The 10,413-nt window shown below is 43.1% G+C and overlaps 1 protein-coding gene across 2 annotated transcripts; it reads left to right on the forward strand.

Moving 5' to 3' along the window:
• Positions 1-8,708: 8,708 nt before the first annotated feature.
• Positions 8,709-10,206, forward strand: LOC113911189 (serine/threonine-protein kinase MARK2-like). 2 transcript variants are annotated; one of them, XM_027573452.1, is made up of 2 exons: positions 8,709-9,074; positions 10,107-10,206. In XM_027573452.1, exons 1-2 carry the CDS (start codon positions 8,715-8,717, stop codon positions 10,113-10,115), a joined length of 369 nt encoding a protein of 122 aa, XP_027429253.1. In that variant the 5' UTR covers positions 8,709-8,714; the 3' UTR covers positions 10,116-10,206. The 2 variants fall into 2 exon arrangements, with proteins under 2 accessions (XP_027429253.1, XP_027429252.1); XM_027573451.1 differs by lacking the exon at positions 10,107-10,206 and adding an exon at positions 9,777-9,964.
• The last annotated feature ends 207 nt before the right edge of the window (positions 10,207-10,413 follow it).

Raw genomic sequence — 10,413 nt, forward strand, 5'->3', positions numbered from 1 at the left:
GTGGCTCTGTGGTAGGGAAGTTAAATGTCTTTTATACTCTGATTAATGGCCAGGTATTATAACTGACTGGGGAGCACTGTCATATCAAAATATGGGGTGCTCGGGGCTGCCAGAGGACCTGGGGAGTACTCTCCTGGGGGGGGCGCTGTAACCAAGTACCATCGGTGCTTGAACATCATAGGGGTTAGGGGCACCAGCCCCCATGCAGCTGGAAATCCCATATAACTTTGGACTCCCCCCAAAACTCAACTACTAATAGCCTACTGTTGACAAAAAGCCTTACTGATAATGTAAATAGTCGACGAACACATATTTTGTGTGCTACATGCATTATATACTGTATTCTAACAGTAGGGAAGCTAGAGGAAAAAATGGTATGAGGAAAATCATAAGGAAGGGAAAATACATTACAGTACTGTACTGTATTTATTGAAAAAAATCCGCTTACCAGTGGACCCTTGCAGCTCAAACTCGTGTTGTGCAAGGGTCAAATGTATTGTAAACCGGGTGGTGTTAAACCATAGAAATGTATTGTCTTGTCAGCCTGGAGGCTGGAAGTCTGAAATCAAGGTATCCCAGGGCTGTGTTCCTACAAAACCTCTAGGGGAGGATGCTTCCTTGGCTCTTCCGGGTTCTTCCAGCTTTCTTGGCTTGTGGGAGTGTAACTCAGATCTCTGCCTCCAGTCCCACCTGGCCCTCCTCCCCCTAGTCTGTGCCCAGGTGTTCCTCTCCTCACAAGAATGCCAGGCCTATGGGATTAGGGGTCTACCCTGATGACTTCATTTAAACTTGATTACATCACCAATGACCTCGTTTCCAAATAAGATGACATTCAATGGTACCAAGGGTTAGGACTTCAACATATCTTTTGGGGGACATGATTCGAATCAGAACACCCCTGATGTCAAGGAAAAGCATACTCAGGGACTAGCTACATGCAATATGTTGCACTTGGCCCTCTGAGCCCTGTCTGTGAACAAGGACTATCTAATCCCTTCTTTGGGGGCCTCTTCTTGGTTTTCAGAGAAGAGAGTTCAGGCGTCTGCAGTACGGAAGAGAGAGCTGAGGCCTGGATGTCAAAGGTATTTGAGGCTCTCTTTACAGATAAGAATACATTCTCAAGTCACCATAATGCAGGGCTTAGGAGCAACTGGACTCATCTGAATCCTGCCTCCACTACTTGGTAGCAATGCGACTCTGAGCAAAGCTCTTGACCACTCTGAACTGTGGCTTCCTCACAGGTAGATGGGAAGGACACCAATTCCGTACCAGTGGTTCTCACCTGGGAGAGATTTTTGTCCCCCAGAAGATGTATGGTAATGTCTGCAGATATTTTTGACTGTCACAACTGAGGGGGTGCTCCTGGCATCTAGAGGGTAGAGCCCAGGGATGCTGCTTTGTATCCTACAAGGCCGAAGACAGCCCACACAACTAAGAATTATCAGGCCCCAAATGTTAACGGCACCAAGGTTGAGAAACTCTGCCCATCCTATGGGGTTGATAATTAGCTTTGGAAATGAGGAATGCAGGGAGCCCAGCACATCCCTGGCATTGAGTCAGCCCAATAAATGGCAGTCGTACACATTGAAAAGTAGGGAGTTTGTGACAATTCCATAAAAACATTTGAACTCACTAGAATTTTCAGAGTATGAAAAGGAAAAAGATTCGCAAGCGCGATGTAGTCCCTGAATGATGAATGCTTGAGAAATATAAAAAAAGTAAAATATAATTGGCTCACATAGATGGTGAGGCATATAGAAGGGATAAAATATTAATGTAATGTCACATGCTGGCCATTTTTACCCACATCGCCTCATTTAATCCTTTTAGCAACATTATGAAGTAAGAATCCTACCTCCCCCTCCCATTTTATAGGTGAAGCAACTGAAGCTCATGAGAGTTTAGTACCTTGTTCCTGGGTCTATCTGTAAGTGGTAGAGCTGATATTTGAGTCCTGCTCACTCTGTCACCAAGCCCATGACTCTCTGTTGCCCTTACCTGACTCATATGGCATCACTACAACTGACAAAGGTATTAGTTTTAACCCAATGGTTGGATGCTGAGGAATGCAGCCAGGGAGATCTGTAGGAGAATCAGGAATGTAGCCCATGTGCCTCAGGTATTTCCTCAGGATATCTACCGTTCTGAGATCTCCTCTCCTCCTCCCTGCATCTGAGGCCAGGCTCCAGATCCTCACAGCTGGACATGGGCCTGCCCTCCAGAACAGGGCAAAGCGCTAAAAAGTGAACCCATTTACTTTCCCTCCTCTAGCTTCCCACAACAAGTTTTACTCCCTCAAGGTAACAGAGTCCCGGGGTGCTACAAAGAGGAGAGCCTGTAATTTAACCAGAGATGTGATGACAGCCGGACAGAAGCCAGGAGCAGAAAAATCAAAGTGCACTTTGGTAAGGTTCTTGAATATACATGAAGTGACACAAGATCACATGAATGTAGTCATAAGGATGTATGCTGTAAGCCCAAAACAACCACTAAAATAACAACACAAAGACTTATAGCAAGTAACTCATAAAAGAAAGAAAATGAAATCACAACAGTAATCAGTTCACCAAAGAAGACATACAAATGGCCAGTGAGCTCTTGAAAAGATGTTCCCCATCATTTGTCATCAGGGAAATACAATCAAAACCACAATGAGATAAGAACTTCACACCCACCGGGATGGCTGTAGGCAAAAAGGCAAATGCTAACAAACGTTGGAGAGAATGTGGTAAATTAAAAACCCTGATGCACTGCTAGCAGAAATGTAAACTGGGGCAGCCACTTTGGGACAGTCTGGCAGGACTCAGATTGTTAGACATGGAGTTACCATGTGACCCAGCAATGCCACGCCTAGGTTTACGCTCGGGAGAACTGAAAAATATGTGTACACCAAACATGAATGTTCGTGGCAATATTATTCATAACCAAAAGGTAGAAACAACCCAAATGTCCATCAACGGATGAATGGATAAACAAAAAATGTGGCATGTCCATACAGTGGAACTCATCCGTGGAAATGCACGAAGTACTAATACACGCTACAGCATGAGTGAATCTTGAAAACACTATGCTAAGTGAAAGAAGCCAGTCACAAAAGGCCATACTTTGTGACTCCATTTCTATGAAATATCTAGAACAGGCAAATCTATAGAGACAGTAAGTAGCTTAGTGACTGTCTAGGGCTGGGGAAAGGGTCGGAGTAGGAGGATTTGGGGGTGATAGCTAAAAGGTGTGATGTTTCTTTTTGGGGTGATCAAAATGTTCCGTAACTGTTACGCACTTTTGTGTATACACTAGAAATCATTGAATTGTACACTTTTGAGGAGTGAAGTGTATGGTATATAAATTATATCTCAAAAAACTATTACAAAAAAGTAATCAGTTCAAAAGTAGGCAGAAAAAGAGGAAAAGGGGAAAAAGGAATAAATAGAACAAACAGAAAACAAACAGTAAGATGGTCAATTTATTTTTTTAATTTAATTTTATTATGTTATGTTAGTCCCATACGTTACATCATTAGTTTGTGATGTAGTGTTCCATGATTCATTGTTTGTGCATAACACCCAGTGCTCCATGCAGCACGTGCCCTCTTTAATACCCATCACCAGGCTAACCCATCTCCCCACCCCCTCCCCTCTAGAACCCTCAGTTTGTTTTTCAGAGTCCATCGTCTCTCGTGGTTCGTCTCCCCCTCCGATTTCCCCCCCTTCATTTTTCCCTTCCTGCTATCTTCTTCTTCTTCTTCTTCTTTTTTTTTTTTTTAACATATAATGTATTATTTGTTTCAGAGGTACAGATCTGTGATTTCATCAGTCTTACACAATTCACAGCGCTCACCATAGCACATACCCTCCTCAATGTCCATCACCCAGCCACCCCACCCCTCCCACCCCCCACCACTCCAGGAACCCTCAGTTTGTTTCCTGAGGTTAAGAGTCTCTTATGGTTTGTCTCCCGCTCTGGTTTCATCAGATGGTCAATTTAAACCTGATCATATCGGGACCCCTGGCTGGCTCAATCCATAGAACACATGCATCATGATCTTGGGGTCGTGGATTCCAGCTCCACTTTGGGTGTAGAACTTATTTTAAAAAAACTAATATCAATAATCACATTAAATTTAAGAGTTCTAAATGTTTCAATTTGAAGGCAGAGATTGAGAGATTGGGTAAAAAAAGCAAGAAGCAACTATAGGCTATCTATACAAGAAACCCACTTTAAGTAGAAAGACACAAGTAGGTTAAAAGTAGAATGATGGGAAAGGATGTACCATGGTGACACTAACATACAAAAAGCTGGGGCAGATATATTAATATCAGACAAAGTAGATTTCAGGGCAGAGAATTACCAAGGACAAAGGAGGTTACTTCATAATGATAAAATGGTTAATTCATCAGGAGGATATAACAATCTTAAATATTTATGGGCCTGATAACAGCTTCAAACTACATGAAGCAAAAACTGATAGAACTCCAAGGAGAAATGGAAAAATCCTCAATTATGTCAGATATTTTAATTTAGCCACTTGTCATACAATAACTGAGAAGGACATTTGGAGATTGTCTAATCCAGTCCACTCACCTTACTGATAAGGAAAATGGAACCCAGAGAAGTCAATCGAGTTATCCAAGGTCCCAGAATTCATTAGTGCCAGAGCCTGGCCGTTCACCCAGGGCTATTCAGTCCTGTGAGGGTCCCTGCAGCATACAGACTCCCAAATTCAGCCTAATGTGGTGGTGAGAGACCTACAACCATGAATAGGAGGAATCACACTAGGTAACCAGTCATGGCTACTGATGTTTCAAGAGACTACCGATTAATTCCTTTTCACAGATACTGATTAAGGCCTAGGCACCGTTGGAGGTGCTTGGGATACAGCCGTGGAGTCAAATTCCCTTTCCTCAAGGAGCTTATATTTTAGTGAGGAAGAGACAGACAATAAACAAATATTGTTTAAGTGATAAGTGCTTCTAAGGCAAAGAAAGCAGGGTAAGAGGGAAAGAGCTTTAGGAAATTGTGCCCACCTAATATTTCTCCCAGAAATGCTAGTTCTGTGAGATGTTTACATAAAAAGGCAAGTAAGTGCTGCCTGTACTCTTTCCTTCCAGAGATTCCCTATACATGTTAGTAAATTGAAGGCCCTGAGAAGTCCTGCAGCGATGAGACTCATTTCAATTTCTTTAATCTAGCAATTTCCAACTATGGAACATACTTTGAAGAATGTCCATGGTACCTCTTGGGCTCTCTGTATAATGTTTTCCCTATGTACTTTCTGGAAGCCTAATTTCCAACTTTTTGTGTCTCTACCTTATTCCTCAAAAAAGATTGTAGTTTCTTCCAGATCAATCCACAAATGAGGCCCTTATAGCCATCAGAGAGGCAGCATGATGTTGGGAAAGGAGCCCTACTCTGGGTTCCTAGGGGGTAATTCCCAGCAAGCTTCTTGGCCTTTCGAGGCCTCAAAGATAAAATGAAGATCTAGACTCTGTGCTCTCAGATTCCCTCCAGCTCTAAAATTCCATAATTTTTTGGACTGAGATGTTAGGACTGTGGTTGGCCCTGGTTATTCGTGTTCCAGACGTTGATCCTGCTGCTCTGGCGTGGAGAAAAGGTTTAGTCTCATTTATGCTCAGACTTAACATCAGTTGGAAGCACTGTCTCTAAGCTGAGCACTGGAGTCATCTGGAGGCTTAACAAACACCCTTACTTAGATCCCATGCTCAGAGTTTCTGATGGAATTGGTCTGGGGAAGGGCCTGGGCATTGGGATTTTGACAACTACGCTGGGATTCCTAGGTGCTGTGAGGTTAGGAATCACTGCCTTTAAAACACAGCCTTCACTGGGCAGCCTTTCCTGTATACCTCCATGGTCTATTACCAACTCTGAGCACCATCTGGGCATGGGAATGTATGACTATATGAACAGTTGTATCTTTTGCTATAAATACAAGATAGCCACAAAACAAAACCCCCCAAAATGGAAAGCAATATAATTGAATTCTAGCTAGATCCTGGTGCCTGCCAAAATTCTGAGCCTGAGGTCAGCATTTTCTTTATGGAATGAGATGAATAAATGTGAGAACATATTCTGGTCATGGTGGCCCCAAGCTGAGAGTTTCTCCCCAACACAACCGCAGTGATGGTCAGAGAAATGAAAAGGGAGAGATTCCTCTCTGAGGGGTTCAATATATTTAATGATGTGTCTGGGACCTCCTCAATTCCTGTTCCTCACCACCACTGGATCACACTTTGGGAGATGCTCTTTAAGGCCTTTGAGGTTATTTCTTAAGGAAATTATTACTGGAAGTGGGGCTATGAGGGGGACCAACTTACCAGGACTTGCTTTTCCAATATTTAGGAGAAATATGCCCTTCCCCCCCAAAAAAGCATCAGAAAGGGAAGACAAGGTGAGAACCAGGAAAGTGCGTAGTGAGGTTGAACCTGGCAGGGTGAGTCAACAGGGGGGACCAGCTGTAGCCAGGTGAGCCTGAAAAGGAGGAGGAGCAGGTGAGGTCTCCTTGCTGCCTGTGTGCATGAGAGCATTTTCCCCTAGTTCCAGCCAGCCGTGCTCCCTCCTCCTGGCCTAGGGCCTGGCTGAAGGAGCCTCCACCCCACCCCCAGAAGTATAGGGTCCAAGGGCATGTTTTATCCTAAGATAGGAATAGTTGCCTCATTGCCTGTTCTGATTTTGGAGTATTCTGTGCTAAGGAGAAGGCTCCTAATTAGGCATTCAGAAACCCAAGTAATAGGCTCTACCAGGAAGAAGGTTTTTATCAACCCTCAAATTTAATAAACAAGAAAGAATAAACTGTTCTGTGAAAAAGGGAAGTCTGAAACAAACTGGAAATGTTGCTTTCAAGGGGAAACGAATGAAGCAAATGCGAGCGAGAGTTCCCAAATGTGATGATGATAATCACATCCTTGAAAGATTAATGAATATTATTTTCCGTAATAGCAATAATTCTGGATGGGGGAAAAGGGGAGGGCAACACAGTGCTTCTGATGGTAAACGTCCTCCGTTGTGGTACTGTTAATGAAGCCACCTCGTTCTGTTGGGACTTTGCTATAATAACCTCCAGCCAAATGCTCCATAAGAAATAAAATGCCAGTTGGATAGGCCTTTGCCATGTTCGGGAAATGACAAAGGCCTTCACTTGTCAGCCATGTAATGAAACAATGTCTCAGCCGGTAGACTATGAGCGTTAAAGGAGAAATTTGATGCAAAGAAATGCAAAATGGTGCTGCCAAAGTCTCATTTCTGCCTTTCAAGCCACTTCTCTGGGAGAAGGCCAAGTCCAGTGAAGGAAGGAGATAGAGCACTTCTGAATTCCCTGGAAGTTGTGAATGGAGGTGTCTGTTTTTAACTGGCATTGAGCTCTATTGTGGGGGCTGATGCTAAGCCATTTAGTAAAACCAAAGCGGATGCAGGTTTGCATGTGAAATTGATTAGAAACTGTCTCCTCTAGTATCTATGTATCTCACCGGAAGAAATAAGCTCCAGCGGTCAGTGACCTGGTGGCAAATCGACTGAGCATATCTGCAAACAGACAAATGGAACCTCAACAGGCAAACGTTTTTTTCACAATCTTTTTTATTTAGTTTACTGTCATGGAAATGTTTGTATTAATTCTCTCTAAAAACGTCATTTTGAAAAAAAAAAAGCTTACACAACAGACCATCTGAATAGGCCCCTATCAAAGAAGAGTCAGTCTCCATTACCTTCCAAAGCAAGAGCACCAGCCCCAGATGGATTCATGGATGCATTCTACCAAATATTGAAGGAAGAAATGATATCAATTTTCTACAATTTCTTCCAGAAGATAGAAGTGGAAAGAATACTCCTTTAACTGCTTCTGTGAGAGCAGCTTTACCCTAATACCAAAACCAGACAAAAAAATTACATGCAAAAGAATATTTCTGTAGAGTTTTATAATGTCAGTTAAGTGGTATTATTTTGAGACCAATCAATCGGAGTTTAAATAAAAAAAGGAATTGACTATTTTAAGTGTAGACATTGAGTTTTTTAAAAACTTAAAATTTTTTATAGCTTTTCAAACCAGAAGTGAAAAAGCCACTGAAGCATCCTACAGGTTTTAGTATCTAATAAGACAAATATCTATTGCTATAATCCACATAAATAAAAGTGGCTTTTTTTTTTTTAATAGTAAAGAGTTCTTGAGATAAAAAAGTTAGAAAGCCACTGTGGAGTATCTTTGGCTGTGGTAGGTCCATTTCTTGCTGTGACTTCATAAGGAGCTACTGTTACGGAATTCTAAGCACCTATATAAGTCCCTGGCTCAGTCTAGATTTTTGGTCCTTCTAGTTCAGGAAGCTGCCTTTTGGTCACCTGAGGGACTTTCACCAAAGTTAAGTATTTTCCTCTTTGTTTGGCTTTTTGTCTATTTTGCTTACTTTAAAAAATTTTTTTCCCCTCTTTTTTTAATCTTTCTTATTTTTTCTTTATTCCTTTATTTACAATTTTTTAATTTAAAGTTTTTCTGCTACATTCCCCTTTTATTTTTTTCCTGTTTTCTTAACCTTTTACTTTTCTCATTTTTCTTTATTGTCTTTTTCATTTTTTAATTTCATTTATTTTCCTAACTTTTTTCTTTATTCTTTTCCATTTACTCATTTTTTAAATCTCTTTTCTTTTTCTAATTTTTTTCTTTATTGTGAGAATGAGTACTGAACAGAATATACAATATTCCCTTCTACATGTCCATGGAGTATGAAAACCTCAAGAAATTCTTCGTCCTCAATCCCATCAAGGGAGGTACTTTAGAGGAGATTATGAAGGTTTTGTGGACAGACATGGACCACGGGAAGGAACTAATGCCTTACGTAGAGCCACTCCCTAACCACAAGGAGCCTGGGCAGACTGTGTTGATGGTGTCCATGGGCTACACGCGGGAAACGATCCAGGACTCAGAGACGGGCCAGAAGAATGATGAAGTGATAGTAATCTATGTGCTTCTGCCCTATAAGAGATCTGAGCTGGTGGGCTACGCCATCACCCTGAAGGCCCAGGCTTTGGCTGATCCCACTAACAGCTGCCCTTTATACTCATCCTGCAAGGTACGGCATCACGTCTCTGCCAACCCAAAGCAGTGGAATTTTAATGAGCCTGCCACTTCCTCCTTTACTTCCTACTCTGAGAGTAGTCAGAGCTGCAAGACAGAAAAATCAGTGGCTTGAGGAGGACCAGGAGTTAGGACTGAAGGCTAGCAGCTCAGCCAAAGCATCTGCTAGTCCCCTACCTGGCCTAGAGAGGAACACCACCCCAGCACAGCCCCTAGGGTGGCCCTGTAGCCTCCCCAGCACCCACACACCAGAAGCAGTGATGGAGTCCCAGACGGAATCAGCTTCCCCCCGGTTGTATCCTCCAAAAGAAACACCTTCCACATAGGCAGTTGAGATAGATGCCTGACCACCAGAATTTGTCTGACGGTGTGACCCCATCCTCTCCCTCTGGCTACAGCCGGGGCCAGCAGGAGGTCATTGGGAAGGGAAAGGTCCTTCACCTTCATCTGCACCTGTGTTTGAGGTCAGCCAGAAAGAACTGGCATGAAGCCACACGTGGAGAAGACCAAACCTCAGGTAGCCAAAGCAGTGATAGAAACAAGAAAGCATGTCAGGAGGGCAGGCATGCTCCCTCTACTTTATGTGGAGCATGAAGATCATGAGCTCCATGGAGCCTATCAGGATAGTGTGAGGGATGGTCCAGGTGCTGGACGCAAACAGCTCAGAGGTGCCTGACTGTCCAGCCTTCGTTCACAGGGTTCAGACGAGAGGATGCCTGGCACCTCCATAGCCTTCAAAAGCAGTCTCTGAGATAACGGCTGTGCATAGAGGATGCCATGGGGCCACCCGAGGGACAAGAGGAGGGGCCCCAGGCCTCACTGCAGGCTGGTCCCTCTGCCCCACCTGGGAGAACGCCAAAGATGGGACTGGGGCACTCAGGGACTTCTCTTCCCTGCTCTTCTCCAGCTTGTCTTCCACGGCTGTGGGGGAGGGGAAACGGAGCTATAGGAAAAAACACAACAAAAATGCTTATTTATTGTGTTTAAATACAATAGTTTAAAAAATCACCTTGCTTTATTGCTACAGCTGTCATAAGACACTCATCTACCACTTCAAAAGAGAGCAGCCTAAATGCTTTGAAATTCTCCTGTGATCCGGCCATGATCAGATAGTGGTTAGTACTCTGCGTTGTGAAATTCTCTTGTGATCCAACTAAAAAAAGCCTTCAAACCACTTTCCTTGAGGGAAATCGAAGCCTGGTGAGACCACTCTAAGAATGGGACAGATGTCAACGAATTGTAAAGGGGACTACATTTGGAGCTATGACATTGGCTTTTCTTGCTGGAAAAACAAGGCCTGAGGATCACATCTATATGATTACTATTGCTTGGAG

Source organism: Zalophus californianus, chromosome 12 (genome assembly GCF_009762305.2).
Source record: "Zalophus californianus isolate mZalCal1 chromosome 12, mZalCal1.pri.v2, whole genome shotgun sequence".
NCBI classification, from domain to species: domain Eukaryota; kingdom Metazoa; phylum Chordata; class Mammalia; order Carnivora; family Otariidae; genus Zalophus; species Zalophus californianus.